This window comes from Lactuca virosa, chromosome 5 (assembly GCF_052849685.1).
Source record: "Lactuca virosa cultivar CGN04683 chromosome 5, Lactuca_virosa_CGN04683_v6, whole genome shotgun sequence".
Classification (NCBI taxonomy): Eukaryota; Viridiplantae; Streptophyta; class Magnoliopsida; order Asterales; family Asteraceae; genus Lactuca; species Lactuca virosa.
In genome coordinates, this window is record NC_136430.1 from 461,087,383 (window position 1) to 461,103,808 (window position 16,426).

General features: G+C 33.8%; 1 protein-coding gene across 1 annotated transcript; it reads left to right on the forward strand.

Annotated features, from left to right (window-relative positions):
- The first annotated feature begins 756 nt into the window (after positions 1–756).
- Positions 757–3,776, forward strand: LOC145114586 (protein TRANSPORT INHIBITOR RESPONSE 1-like). The gene is made up of 4 exons (XM_079050640.1): positions 757–1,592; positions 2,054–2,546; positions 2,625–3,415; positions 3,593–3,776. The coding sequence occupies exons 1-4, from the start codon at positions 1,138–1,140 to the stop codon at positions 3,606–3,608; spliced, it is 1,755 nt and encodes a 584-aa protein (XP_078906766.1). The 5' UTR covers positions 757–1,137; the 3' UTR covers positions 3,609–3,776.
- Positions 3,777–16,426: the final 12,650 nt, after the last annotated feature.

Here is a 16,426-nt window from a genome sequence, read left to right on the forward strand (position 1 = left end):
AAGAGGGGCTACATTCGCAACTTTAAAAATCTCGTTTTGCTTGTTTCTATTCAATGTAAAATGATTTTTTCCCTTTTAAATTATCTTTTATTTTTTTATTAACAAATTATTTATTCCTAATTATTTAATTATTAATATATTACAGACTCCACCACTCACACCCACCCAACCTTAATCTCTTTAAAGTCTCCACTCCATGGAGCCCTTAAAAACTGTTAATTATGTGCCCTTAGGCATTTAGAAGTTCAAAGATGTCGCCTAACTTATCTTTACCAATTGACTGACTATGTATTTGTTACGTCTCATGAGTCAATTCTTTAAGTTTTTCATTTATTCTTAACTATTTTATTTATTGGTAGGCTCATGGTTGCACTATTTTTTTTCTTATAGTCACTTAAAAAATAAAATAAAACCAAAAACGCTAATTAAAAGACTTTTCTTGCTCTAAAACTAACTAACATCTCACTAACTTTTATCAAAATTCATTAATAAACATGTTAACTTAGTATAACAACCTCTCTACATTGATGTTATCTTAGGTCTAATTGATCCTCAAAGTTGGGCACGTTCTAAAGGTTTTCCGATGCATTGCGTATGTTGCAAAATTTAGGTTACCACTATTTTACGGTCATTCTATGGCATGAATCAAAAGAAAGGGGGTAAAACTATAACGTTTAGAAAGTGAAGGCCGTAGTTGAAATTAAGACAAAGTAGTAGGTCAAAGAACAGTAGGAGTACAGTACAAACACAAAACACTTCCCCGCCCGTATACACAAAACCCGTTTTCAGCGGCTGCGCTTCGTCGCGAGAGGATAAGACTACCTTGACCACCATGAAAATACCTCCCTCCATCCAACGGTCTAAAATACCCTAATCCACACCTGTCGGATTCTGAACCGTTGATCTGTTGCCGTACCCACCACCACCACCATCACATACACGTTATATAACCCCAGGTACATTTTAATCACACCAATCAATCACGTCATACAACAATCTCTCTCTGCAACTGAATATAGCTTCGATCTGGTATCTTTAATGGTGCCGTATGCTAAGATCTGACGGCGAAGTGTAGATTGGAAAAGTATCTGGTTGTATATATATAACTTGTTCTACGTCCGTAGGTGGTGTTGTAAAATGGGGCATTCGTTTCCGGAGGAGGTGCTGGAGCATGTGTTTTCGTTCATAACTTCACATAAAGACAGGAATGTCGTTTCATTGGTGTGCAAGTCGTGGTATGAGATCGAGAGATGGTGCCGGAGGAGTATTTTCATCGGGAACTGTTACGCTGTGAGTCCGAAGATGATGATCAGGAGGTTTCCGGAGGTGAGATCCGTGGAGTTGAAAGGGAAACCGCATTTTGCTGACTTCAATTTGGTGCCGGATGGTTGGGGAGGGTATTTTTACCCTTGGATCTCTGAAATGTCTAGGGCTTACCCGTGGTTGGAGGAGATTAAGCTTAAACGGATGGTGGTCACAGATGAGGGTTTGGAGTTGATCTCCAAGTCTTTTAAGAACTTTAAAGTTTTGATTTTGTCTTCTTGTGAGGGTTTCAGCACCGATGGACTTGCTGCCATTGCCGCCCATTGCAGGTGAAATTTCTCTTTTTTTTTTTTTTTTTTTTTTTTTTTTTTCTGAATGGAACTTTAGATTTCGAGTATAGTTTGTTCCAGTTTTAAAAAATTAGCGAAACTGTATACGAGAGATTTGGATCTCTAGGGCCATAATTAGACAAATGCAGTCACTATAATCTACTGTTTGCTAAATTGTAAGTTGCTTTTGTCCTCATTTCTTCTTTAGAATTTAGAAAAACAGTGTCAAACTCTTTTGCATCTGCCTCTGATTTGCCTACCTTACTTTTAATCTTCTTCAACTCCTAATTCATGGAGCCAACCACAAACATCTGATATTATGCTTTCCCTAGATTCTCTGTGTAATCACTTGGGCCTTGCCTTGCCTTGCCTTGCTTGCTTGCTGTTTATTTGATGCTAATCACATTTGCAAACAAGAATTTGTATTATTAACACATTTCTTTTGTATTTTGCAATTGTAGAAACCTGAAAGAATTGGATTTGCGTGAGAGCGAGGTGGAAGATGTAAGCGGGCATTGGCTAAGCCATTTCCCTGAGACCTGCACGAGCTTAGAGTCTCTGAACATGGCTTGCTTAGGTTCTGAAGTAAGCTTCTCAGCTCTCCAACGCCTCGTCACCCGCTCCCCCAACCTCAAGACTCTCAGACTCAATCGCACTGTCCCTCTGGAAAAGCTCTCCACCCTCCTCCGCCGGGCCCCACAGCTTCTCCAAATGGGCACAGGTGCCTATTCTGCTGAACCCGGATCCGATCTCTATTCAAATTTACTCGACGCCTTCTCAAAATGCAAGAATCTTAATGAACTTTCCGGATTTTGGGACGTGGTCCCCTCTTATCTCCCAGCTTTTTATCCCGTTTGTTCTCGACTCACTTCCTTAAACTTAAGTTATGCCACCATCCAAAGCCCTGAGATCACCAAGATTGTCACCCAGTGTCCTAATCTCCAACGTCTATGGGTAAGTAAAGTCTTGTTCTTGTTCTTTCTTTTGATAATTATGATAATTTCTGTTTTCTCATGAACGATGTGATAACAGGTGCTGGATTACATCGAGGACACGGGACTGAATGCCCTTTCGTTGTCCTGTAAAGAGTTACGCGAACTGAGAGTTTTCCCTTCGGATCCGTTTGTTGTTGATGCAAATGTATCATTAACAGAAGAAGGTCTGGTTGCGGTTTCCCAAGGCTGCACAAACCTCCAATCTGTTCTCTACTTCTGTCGGCAGATGACAAACTCTGCATTGACCACCATTGCTAGAAACCGCCCTAACCTAACCTGCTTCCGGTTATGCATCCTGGAGCCACGGGCCCCGGACTACCTGACACTGGAACCACTCGACACAGGGTTCGGAGCCATTGTAGAACACTGTAAAGGGCTTGAAAGGCTTTCGTTATCGGGTCTTTTAACAGACCGTGTGTTTGAGTACATCGGGACGCGTGGTAAGAAGCTGGAGATGCTGTCTATCGCGTTTGCTGGGGATAGTGATTTAGGGCTGCATCATGTGTTGTCTGGGTGTGAGAGTCTTCGGAAGCTTGAGATACGCGATTGCCCGTTTGGGGATAAAGCTTTGTTGGCGAATGTTTCCAAGTTGGAGACAATGCGATCCCTTTGGATGTCTTCGTGTTTGGTTAGTCTTGGAGCGTGTAAGTTGCTGAGTCAGAAGATGCCTCGTCTTAATGTTGAGGTTATAGATGAACGGGGTGACTTGGACTCCATGCCGGATACTTATCCCGTTGAAAAGCTTTATATATACCGGACTGTTGCGGGCCCCAGGTTCGACATGCCTAGCTTTATTCGGACCATGGCTGTGGATCAACAACGAAATCGGTAATTCTGTTTTTAAATATGTTTCTTTTTAAGTCAGGCTTAGAGTGTGTTGAAGATTGATGATATGCAATTGTTAAACATCTAAAGTTTGTATCTTGTGCATTAGAAGTTGTACATTGGACTAATTTCATCTTTTTATGGACTCTTTGGTGATTGGCGACCCCACCACATTTACAGAAGAAAAAAAGACTGATGTCTACTGATGAATGATGATGCCCACCCCTTTATGAAATATGAATCATTCATATTCCCTCATCATTTGCATCATACCTGAATTCTCTCTATCATCTACTATGCATTATAGGGCTTCCTGCTACTGTTTTAGTTGAGTTATGAAAAGGTGAATTATTATATTCTAATATCGATTGGTGCATTTGTTGATCAATTAATGACATTGATGTCGTTTGTGATAAGATTTTGTTTATGTTAAAATGCAAAAATGGTACAAAAAAGATTTCGAATATATTCTCTTGACACAAAATTTAACTTGTCATTGCAATGGACCCTTTTGAATAAGAAAAGTTATAGCTTTGCGACAAGTACATGCATATAGGTACGTTGATACTGTTTATTATATGCTTGATCAAAATATTTATTAAATATATTTTTAAAACACAATAATATTATTCTTTAACTCTTTGTTTAGAATTTTATAAATAGTTTAATGCATTATATATGATTATAAAACCATGTAATTATCTATATTCTATATAAAACTATTTACAAAAATGAGGCCATTTGACTACACTTTAGTAGGTACATTTTAAGGGTTCAAGATTGTTTATTCAACTCAAATATTTTTTTGAATAAAAATGTTTATTGGCTTATGTGGTGAAAAAGAGGTATTTTTATTATATATTTTTTTTATTTTTATTTTCTTTTATTAATGTTTAGATTAGTTTATATGGTATAATTTTTAATAAACTATTTTCAAAAAAAGTGTTTGGATAAATATATAATTATTTTAGATGAACAAGTCATAAGTATTTTGAAAAAGCTAGAAATGTATTAACTTTCTAAAAACCCATTTCTAAGGATAATAAAAAGTTGTTTTAAAAATACTTTTTTTTCAAATACTTTTTAAACAGAATTTTTTGAAAAGGTAATAAATTAACAAAATACTTTTCAAATTCAATCTCTAAGATATGATGTTTCAAATAGAATAATTTCGGAGACGATTTATCTGACGTTCGAAATATAATGATTCACATGGTGTGTTTTGTGAAGCTTGAAAATGGTGAATCATCCGTTAACAAACATCATTTTCATAGAGATACATGGTATTTGTATTGTTACATTATTAATTTATTATATAAAATTAAAAAATACTGTTGATAGATTGACATGAATTTGATATGTTATATGCTTTAATCTGAATCTATTTTGTTAACAAAACATGCACCATCAACCTATTTTCTAGAATTTTGGCTTGTGATTATACCCTATCCAAACAAAAAGAAATATAAATATACATAAAAATTATTCATTAAAATGAACATGACCATGTAAGTGATATTTTAATATGCTTGTTGGTTATTTTTTGGGAGAAGAGAAAATAAGGGTCATGTGGCTACATCTTACCTCTTATCATGGTCAATTTTGTGAATATGGCTATACATAGATACTTATTTGAATAATTTAAAACTAAAATTACATTTTATTCTAGAGCGAAAAAATACACAAACTCCTCACAATATTTTAACCTCAGACATGTTAGAATACCAGTATAAATCATATATCACATAATTTCATATGTTTTAAAAGGGAAATCGGCATAAAAATTCATATACTTTAGCTCTGTTGGCAAAAAAAAGTCCCCAATGGTTTTTGTTTTTTTGTAATTTAACCGGTAAAAGTTAAATTACCGGTAAAATTATTTTGTAAGTGGTTTTTGTAATTTAAACACTTACAAAATAATTTTTGTACCTTGTTAGCGTCAGTTTTAAAAGTTAAATTACAAATATAAATAAATAAAAATAATGGATGATTTTTTTTGTTAATAAGGTTAAAGTTTAAAGTCTTTCCTGGATATATATATATATATATATATATATATATATATATATATATATATATATATATATATATATATTATTTTTTATATATATTTAAAATTATTTAAAGAAAACTTATATTTATTTATTAAAAAACATAAAATAAAGATACCATCTATATCACTTTCACTAAAAAAAACTAATATTTTTCTATTAAAAAGCACAATAATGATTATTTATATATCATTTTTAGGGTTTTTTTTGTGATTCTTTTTAATAAATATAATTACTACAATCATAAAGATAACATCTAAATGCAATTCCTAAATAAAGCTTCATGATATATGTGGCATAGAAACATACTTTTTACAACAAATCAGCAAACGTCGTATTAATTTTATTTAACATGTGTTTTTATAATTATTGTAGCTCTTATATTAGGGTTATTGACATAAGTGCCTCATATTTACATTAAATGTGTGGTTATGTATTAAGTCCAAATTTATGTTCATTAATGCTTCACATTTAGGTAAATTTTGTCATTTTGGGTTTTTTATCAAGTAGCCAGTGACCCGAGGGCTTTCATGTAAATATAAGGGCGACCTTGGTGGCTAAAATGCTACACTTATACGCTTTCATCAGAAGAGTGTAGTGGTGGTGATGTGTAAATATGAGGGTTTTTACGACAATGGTGACCGACTAAGAGGGTGCAAAACTTGATAAAAGGTTAAAATGATTTTTTTTGACAAATATGAGACATTAATGAACATAAAAATGGACTTAGGACAGAACCACATATTTCATGTACATATGAAGGCTTTTACGATGATGACCCCTTATATTAATACAAGAGCTACAATAGTTATAGAAAAATATGCTAAGTTAAATTAATAAAACTTTTGTTGATTTGTCGTAAGGAGTGTGTTTCTAGGCCACATAGTGTATATAATGAAACTCTATTTAGGAATAACAACCTTTGATAAGCCTTTATTTTCTGAGTCGTCGTTCGATTGTGAAAAAATCTTCGGTAAGTTGTAGTTTTATGGTAAACGTTTTACATCCAAGACCTCAAATTTTAACAATGAAGTAACATTAGGCTTAGAAATGCACTTTTTGCGACAAATCAACAAAATCATTTTTAAGTTATATAGGATATAGATGGTATCTTTATGATTGGAATAATGAATTTTATTAATCAGAATCACAAAAAATTCAAAAAATGATATATAAATTATCATTAGTGTGTTTTTTAATAAAAAAATATCTTTATTTTGAGTTTTTTTTTAATAATTAATGTAAGTTTTCTTCAAATAAATTTAGTATATATAAAAAAGAAAATCTTCAGAAAAATCCTTAAACTTTAATTTTATTAACGAAAAAGTTATGATTATTTTTTATTTTTATTTTTATATTATTATTATTATTATTATTATTATTATTATTTGCAATTTAACCCTTAAAATCGGCATGTACCCTATACTTCAATGGTTAAATTACAAAAAACTTCAGATGTGACTTTTTAATCAATAGAACAAAAATATAGAAGATTAGAAGCACTTATGCATATTTTCCGTTTTAAAATAATGGAGTTCAGGGGCTATCTTGTAAAAGACCTTAAACTTTAGGAGTTTGTATTATAATATCTTTTAACTTTTACGATTCATTCAATCTAATCAAAGATACTAGGAAATCTTGTCTTCTCCTCTCTCTATATATAAACTAACAAAATACTTCCATCGGCATCAGAGAGCTGTTTAATGGTGTTTTTTATGTCGAAATGCTTCATAGCGCCTGACGTTTTTCGCGACGGTGGCGTAGTTGTTGCCGTTAAAGGGTGTTAGAGTACGATTTCTGGTTCATAAGTTCCGATGATCGAGAATCGAACAATATTTGATAGTTTGTAGACTGAGAAGTTTTGGCGGAAGAGGATTTTCGTTGGGAATTGTAGTTACGATGTACGTAAGGGATTTCATTTTCACATATATATCAGACTATATATTTTCATTGACCATATAAAAGTATGATGGTTTTTGACTTTCATCCATGAAAGTATTCCTGTTACTACTGCAAATTGCAGGTGCATGGGAATACCCATGCATGTTTTAAATCGAGTAATGCTATTCAAAATTTGCTTAGTATAATATGTGTGAAGAATGTTGGAATCTTATATGACAGACACTGACAATTAAACAACATATATATGAAGTGATTTTGGGGAAGAAAAGTAATAACTCTAGTCATCGTTACGCTGTCATGTCCATTTTATGTTGCTACCTAAATTGCCTCAAAAGTTTGAATCATACGGCTTTATGATAAGTTTAGATTTTAGATTCAGATCTTTGGAAATAAATAAGTAAATTCATATACAACTACGAATTAATCAAGATAATTAAGGGCTAATATGATAACAAATTATTTTCCCATGACCAAATCATCTTTTATATATATATATATATATATATATATATATATATATATATATATATATATATATATACATACATACATACATACATACATACATACATACATACAAATAGATACAAAATGGGCTACACCATAATGACATAATACAATATACACACTAACAACCCCCGTAGTTTGAACGGGAGGCTCTCGGATGTTCAAGATGGAACGAAATTCAATAAACACCGAAGTTGGTAGTCCCTTTACAAAGATATCAACGAATTGAGAGGACGAAGGTACATGAAGAACGCGAATCTGTCCCGATACCACTTTGTCACAAAAAAATGAATATCAATCTCGATATTCTTGGTTCGTTGATGATGTACAAGATTTGACGATAAATATACCGCCCTAAAATTATCACAATACACGATGGTCGTACGAGTAGGCGGTTGAAAAAGTTCACGAAATAAATTTCGAATCCAACATGTTTCAGCAAAAACATTAACATATCTTCTCGTGTTTGAATTGTCCTTTCGCTCTTACCATCAGTGTACGGATGGTGGGTTGTACTTAAACACAACTTCGTACCCATTTCCTCTTGTAGACTCTTCCAAAATCTTGATGTGAAACGACTGTCACGATCCAATACAATCGTTAAGAGAACGACGTGAAGTCTTACTATCTCCTTCACGTAGGCATTTGCAAGCTTATCCATAGACTATCTCTCATTGGCTGCTATGAAGTGTGCACTCTTTGTGAAATGATCGACAATTACCCAAATCATGTCGTGACCGTTCTTCGTTTTGAGTAGTTTAGTCACGAAATCCATGGTGATGTCTTCCCACTTACCCATGGGTACAAGCAAAGGTTCTAAACTCCCATATGGTTTCTGATGTTGTGCTTTAACTCTTGCACATGTTACACACTCCGCCACATACTTCGCAACATTGAGCTTCATCGTCGACCACCAGTAGTATGGTTTCAGTTCCCTATACATCTTAGTGCTGCCGGGATGAATCGAGTACATGGTATTGTGAGCTTATTCCACCATAAGATCTCTTATTCCTCCCATCTTAGGCACCCAAATCCTGTTTTGGAATAACTTCAATCCTTAATTATTTGTACCAAATACCAACGTTTTGCCTAAACGTTCTTTCTTTCGGTTATTTTTCTCCAAAGCTTCTTCCCGAGCTTTCTTAATGCTTTCCACAATTGTTGAGACAACTTCTATTCTTAACGCTCTTGGCCTTTTTCTTTCCAGGTTTACTTTTCGACTCAGAGCATCAGCTACGACATTTGCTTTACCAGCGTGGTAAAGTGTTGGATTACGTGTCTAAGCCTATAACTATATTTGGTATGTACTTGATTTGATATGTAGCATGGTCTTTTTGGGTTGCCTTCACTCATGCAACTTGACAGGATGACAAGTGGAGAGAGAGTAGGATTTATTATATGAATAATAAATTGGTACTCAAAATGATTTTATTAATATATTACAAGATTAATATATTATTTGGAAATCATATTATTAATTAGCAATTAATCATAAATTAATTTGATATTAATTTTGGGATTAAAGGAACTGATTAATAATAGAGGGGTTGTTTTGCAAATCATTGATAGTGGTGAAACTGGGCCTAGGGACTTCTTGAAGGTAATAGACGAAATTTATAGCTTGGGCTTATAAGATTTCGTCCAAGGCATCTTATGGAGGTCCACGGGTTGCTTTGGGCTTAAGTTAGGAACTAGGGTTTCCTTATTCAAGTCCAGCTTCAAGACTAAACAACTTAGCCTTATATAAACCCTCTAAACCCTAAGGAAATCGCCCCTAAGCTTTTAAGATTTGCCCTAGCCGATTTTCCACCTCTCCCCAAGTCATTATTTGCATTGAGTTTTTGTGACTTCATTAGAGGTGCAACACTTAGGGCACTAAGCTTTCAAGAGTCAAGGATTGTTCTTGTTATTACAATATAACAAGTGAGGTAATCTTCCAACCCTTTTGTATATATGAATTTCGAAATTATGTATGCTAGATCTAGGGTTTTGCTTTGGATAATTAATTTGCATGTATAACTTGAGAAAAACCTAGATCCAAAGCATTAGGGTTGCATGTGCAACATAGGAATGTTGTAATGCTCAAAACCCATCAGTGGTATCAGAGCTTAGGGTGTTTTTCTGTTATATTTGATGCATTTGTGATTTGTTCAAAGCTGGAAGAAAAACGTTTTTGGACTCTGCCTGATGAACACGACGTGTTCATGGTTGAACACGACGTGTTGGTCTTACTAAATAAAAGATAATTGTCAAAATTTAAGATAATTATTAGATTATGTGATAAATTAATTATTTATAAAATTTGATTTGAATTTTCTTACTAAATAAAAGAAAATGTCAAATTTATGATAAAGATAAAATTATATGATTAATTTAATTGTTTTAAATTTGATCTAGAAATTTTGAAAAGTTTCAAAATTTCCCTCAAGTTTTGGAATTAAAATTTAATTAAAAGTTTTAATTTTGAAATATTAAATTCTAAAACCCTAGTGTTTTAAAAGTTTAAAATACAACCCTTATACTATTATAATATTAAAAACTTAATATATATATATATATATATATATATATATATATATATATATATATATATAAGAGAAAAGTCAGTCTTACCGTTAGTAGGCCTTGTTCACGAAGCTGGTCTATAAGGGGTGTTTAAGGAAGCGGCCTATATAATGACCGCCATTAGGTATCCTCTCTTACCCACCGCACCCTTGACCAGTAGAGGGTCGTTAGCCGAACGAGTTTGATAGGACACTTAAATCCTCATTAAAAGTATAATGAAAATACAAAGTAACTAAATGCTTTTATAAATTCTCAATCTTATTTACTTTAGGAAAAAGTGAATTTTGTGCTAATCCATGAAATTGCACATTGCACCTTATTGGTCAGTTAGTGGAGCGTGTGTGGTTAACCGACACACTAATGTGGACTAATGAAGGATGGCAATGGGTAGCTCGTAAATTATCATAGATCAAGGGAGCGTGTGTGGCTAACCGGCCCATTGATTAGGTGATAAATGACATCTAGAGTACCAAGCTAATTTGCATGGTTATTCACACCTTGTTTGTGATCCTCGGTATCCTAGTCACAAACTTGAAGGGTATAATCGAGATTAAAATGCCATTGAAAAGTTCAATGGATCGCAAAAGATCTAGGCATTTCATCTAAAACCTAATTCGTTTAATATTTCGTTTTCGTGGTGGAATTGGTAAATCGTCATTTACCTACCTTCAAATAATTTAAAATTGGATTACGGCATCCCTCTTCCGAATTGTGACTTATTGTGTTGGGTCTTAGCCTTAATATTTCATTTGGGTGTTATATTAAGTATTAAATCAACTAACTTGAATTTCTCCCCTTTTGTAGATGTCTAGTTCTGAGAACTATGATCTTCCTCATTCCTTTGGAAAAGGCTTTCCTTCTGAAGATGATCTTCCACGTGTCGATCAAGGTGAAAGATCAATCCCTTCATTGTGCATTGGTGGAGCTGGAAATCATACTTCACTTCCTCCACCTCCTCCAGTAATTCTCCGTGACCCACGTTTTCTTCGACTTGAAAAGTTCAAGGTGACTCAAGCCCTATTGGCATGCAAACATCGAGATGGAAGTCATGTGTGTGCACACGTTCTGAAGATGAAGCTGCATATTGACAGACTGGGAAAGTTGGGTGTCGTTTTCCCAAGGAAGCTGGCTGTTGACTTGGTTCTTCAGTCACTTCCTGAGTCGTATAGTCAGTTCATTAAGGACTACTAAATGATAGACCACGACGTAACCCTTATTGACCTGATATATTTGCTAATTGATGATGAATCAACAATGATTTGGCGCACTGGTAAAGCAAAATTGATTGGAAGATCTACCTCCCAAATTTCCATGGACATAGGCAATGACAACGTTGATAGTCCAGAAATGATTTCTTCTCCTAAGGGAGAGAAATTAGCCAAGATCAAAAAGTTGACCATAAGAGAAAGGCTGATTATGAGATAGACGTGTCACTCCTAAAGAGTCCATTTGTTTTTACTGCCAATTGAAGGGTCATTGGAAGCGAAGCTGCCCTGACTACCTGAGAGATCTAAAGTCAAACTGTATGGCTCTACTTCAGGTACATTCACTATCTAACTCTATTAAGTTCCTATTTATAGATTCTTATTACATGATGTAAAGTTACATTTTGATGTTTTGCAGAATCTAAGAGAAAGAAGGAAGCTTAAAAGAAAAGTAAGCTGAGTCTGATCATGAACAAGTGGATTTCGATCGCATGGTTCGATGATCATATTTTTGAGCTGCTGCTTAGGAGTTATGATAGATTGCTTAGGAATATTTAGTGACATAGTTTTCATTTGTACTTGTGTTGTAAGGACAAGTTTTCCGCATTTTATCAATAAAATAAAATTTGATTTTATCTTCGTTTCCTTGAAATGACATTTATGAAAATTGGTGTTTATATTTCTATCGTTAGCAATGTTGAAAATGGATTTGATTCTTAGTTATATCGTTTGTGGTAGTGTCATAATTTACGAAATGAGGAAGGACTCTCGTCACCCAAGTTTCAATTGGACAGAAACCTGGAATCATGCGATTTGAATTGTATGATGTATGAGAATCTTGATCCTTGGGAAATTGGGACTGATTCTTTGTTCACATATGTATGTGAGTCAAGTGAAAGACTAAAGGATCTAGTGCACATTGATGTGGACTGGTCAGATCCACCACAAAGGACGATAAGTCTATTCGTCATGATTTACTGATGGTTCAGTAAATATGGTTATGCTTACAAGTTTAAGTGTAAACCTGATACATTGAAAAGTTTCAAAGTATAGCTGAACGAATAAGAAAAATCAAATTAGACAGAAAGATAAAAGTTTTTCCAATTTGAAAGGAAAGGAGAGTACTTTAATATCATGTTTTATGATCATCCTAATGATTGTGGAACCATGTCACAATTGATCCTCTAAGGACACCTTAGTGCATTTATATGACTAAGAAGAGGAATCAAGAATTGTTGAAATGGTTAAATCAAAAGGATGAATCGTACTTCGTTCCAAATCAAGTTTTAGAGTCATACTCTAGTTACTCCAAGTTGTACCTTGAGTAACATGTTCTAAGTAGGTTTATAACACCTCATAAAATGTGGAGTAGAAATGTTTTCTAACTCTTGCACATTTGAAATTGGTAGTTGTTATGTTTTGGTTAAAACAAAGATTAAATAAGACCAATTACATGAAGTGTTTTCTTGATAAAGAGATCACACTAACTCTTGAATATTCGTTTGTCAAGGAATATTACTTGACAGAGAATATTATATGTCAAGAGGCCAGTGGGAGTCTTAATGGTTTTGAATAGTTTCAGGAACTAATCAAGAATAAACCTTTTAGTAATCACTGGCACACGACCTGAGGTTGATAACTTATCGTGTTGACATATTCTTGTTTCTGTGCCCATTCCATTTGAGTTGACTATGCATATGAGTTATCATTTGATTGCATAAGTGGTGGTTGTCGAGGCCAACAAAATTAATAACCCTATATCTTTTACACTAAAATAGTGTATAGTGGTTAAGGGGTCGAATCCGCGGAGATTGGTTCAATTTTATAACTCTATGAAAAATCTCTTTGTAAAAATACTTGTAAAATAACAATAAAAATAAAAATAGGGGTTTTGGTCTTTTGAAATTACTTGAAATAAACTAGGATTAAACTAAGATTTAAATAAACAATTTCAACAAAAACAAGAATTTGATGTAAAATCAATAAGGGAAAGATGGTTGACTAAAGGTTTCCTCACTTTGACTTTTTGATGAACATATCATTAGAATCCAATGGTGCAATACTTATTTTAAATCATTAATTTGGCTATAGTAATCCAAGAAGCTTGAGATTACCTAGACTTTTCTTAGTTTTTGAAATGGTTAGAGAAGCTCATAACAATTTCCTTAGTCAAAGTCACAATTTCCATTAAGCATGTAATTAGTGAAAGTCAACTAGCATTAAGAACTAAAAAGTCACCAAATCCAAAAGGAGTCAAATGCTTTCACTACCATGTTGGAGGAAATGTTTTTATGATTGTGTGAAGCAAAACTAACACAAAAATCATTTGTTGCTTGCTAATTTGAGGATCTTTTACTTAATCAAGAAATTAGCCAACTAATCACCACAAACACATTTGAACTCATGAATAAAAACATATAAGTAGTGATAATATGTTAAAACAAAAAAACATTCCATAAAGATTCAAGAACAAGTTTATGGAATCTTCAACATTCAACAACTAGTCAAAAGATTTCACTAAAGTCAACCAATTTTGGTTTAGCCTAACATGGCTAAACACAAGAAAACAAAGTTAGAAGAGATTGTACCAAACATTCAACAAGATTAAGAGCAAAAATGATGTTCTTCAAGGTTCTTGGCCTTGAAAGTCTTCAAAATCTCCATAGAAAAGGCTCGAAAGTCGGATGTGCAAGTGTTCCAAAAGAAACCCACCAAACTTCCTCAAATAGAAGCCAAAAGTAAAATCACGAATTTGCCCCTGCAGGAACTCACGCGGGCCGCGTGGAAATCTTACGCGGGTCGCACGAACTAATGGAGAATGAGCTTTTTTCATTTGTTGGGCCTGCACTGTTTAGTCCACTAGCCCAGTTTGAGTCTGATCAGCTTCTAGCCCATTTTTCTTCAAGTTCTCTTTAATTTGAGCCCAATTTGACTTTTCCAAATCCTCCACAGCTCTCGTAATCGCCCGATCATCAATCTCCGCACACTCAAAAATTCTCCCGCATCATGAAAATTTAAAGTTTAATTCTTCCAAGCCTTCAAGTAATTGACAAGCCCACTCCATGCATCATCTCCATATCCATCAAGCCCAAAATCCTCGTTGTCCTCCAAGTTCAATTACATCCCAAAGATCCTGCTCCGCTAGTCTCCTTAAAATCTGCAATTATGCTCACAAAACTAAAAAGTACCCGAAAGTAGTCATAAAATAACAAAAAGGAAAATATGCTTGGAAATTAACTAAAATGTGAATTAAGTATGCTAAAATAAACTATAAAAAGAAGTAAATAAAATGAAACTATCAATAAGGCAAAGCACCTTGATCCGTGAAAGTACATTGATATGTATGGGTGAGCTGCTCGATGACTTGGAAGCACTGGTAGGCCCTTGTGCTGCCTGATGGCAAGAAATTAAGAATAAGCAGGTTCAGTCCATATAAGTTTGAATTTGTCATAAACCTTGTCTTATGATAGTGGTTCGAAATGACAAGTTCACATGGATAGGAACACATACACCATAAAATCTAAGTGGCAAAAGGTTTCTCTCTACTTCATGAAAATGATTGTGAGGAAACACTTTCAGTAATAGATTTTAAAGGATTAGAGTTAGCAGTTTTGATAATTGCGTTCTAAAATTCGAGTATGATTACGACATCCCTTTTCATAGTTCGAATTGTGAGAAATGGCGGATAGTTTGAACATTTGGGACTTATCGCTATAAGTTTTGAAAAGTTTTAGACACACACATAAGCTATCTATTGAAAGGTGTGAGCTTGAGAAGTTTAGGAAAAGACTTATCAAAGCACCACGTATCAGAAATCTGAACTTTGGTAAGAAAGTCAATAAGTATTGATTTCTAGAAGTCCAACTGATTTCTTAGTACATGTTAAAGCTAGTGGGAGCATAATTGTTATGCTAGTAAGAATGTAATTATTGTGCTAGTGGGAGCATAATTATTATGTCAAGTGTTGCGAGTTAGTAATGCTATTTATAGGAAACAAAGTTCTAAAGTTGCAGAATTTGAAAGTTGTTTTGCTATAGAAAGATTTAAGGGAGAGAATATTTATACTTCATTTCGAATCTAAAAGTTTAGATTGTAATTTTAATCAAACTTAGTCATGGTCATATATGAATATCAATGTTGAAATGTTTCAACATAGGAAATTCTATATATGATAATATTTTAGCAAAAGACTATCATGTCTTTATGTAAGACATTATGAATCGTATCCCATATGCTTTGTGTAGAGGATCGATTACATATGCTATAATATTCGGCTGTTCTGATTTTTTCAAATGCCTAGCGCATTAAGAGGGAAAAAGGATTGGAACCAGATATGACTAAGGTTGTTGAACAACTGTCAAGGACAATCTAAGGTTTACCGAAGATTGGTTGCTTGTGGACAGTTGGGAGTGTAGTATTGGATGGACCATATTGATATAATTCTGAAAAAGATAGGATTCTCTTAAGAATGGATGTCATTTGGCTATATGGAAAGGTTTCCATTATGAGAGTTGGATATTAAGATTTGTGTGTGAGTTAGTGACTTTAATGCAAGAAGGGTGTTCAAAGGAATGTACTTTGAATGTGAGAATTCATTTCCATGGAATTGTTTGGTAACAAATCTCCAATGGAATGCTTTGTAATATTATTGGCCAAGTCTTTGTGACTCTGGTGCCTTGACATTACAAAAGGATCATTGCATGTAAGTTTAGACTCTAACAGATTCTAGTAGTGGCAATAATTTGGTATTCTTACGCTTATAAAGGATTAGGAAATTTTAAAAT

Bases quoted from the DNA above. Each gene is read 5' to 3' on its own strand.
- LOC145114586 (XM_079050640.1), top strand. From the start codon at position 1,138: ATGGGGCATTCGTTTCCGGAGGAGGTGCTGGAGCATGTGTTTTCGTTC. The intron at 1,593-2,053 runs GTGAAATTTCTC...TTGCAATTGTAG, and splicing joins GCCATTGCCGCCCATTGCAG to AAACCTGAAAGAATTGGATT. The intron at 2,547-2,624 runs GTAAGTAAAGTC...ATGTGATAACAG, and splicing joins CTAATCTCCAACGTCTATGG to GTGCTGGATTACATCGAGGA.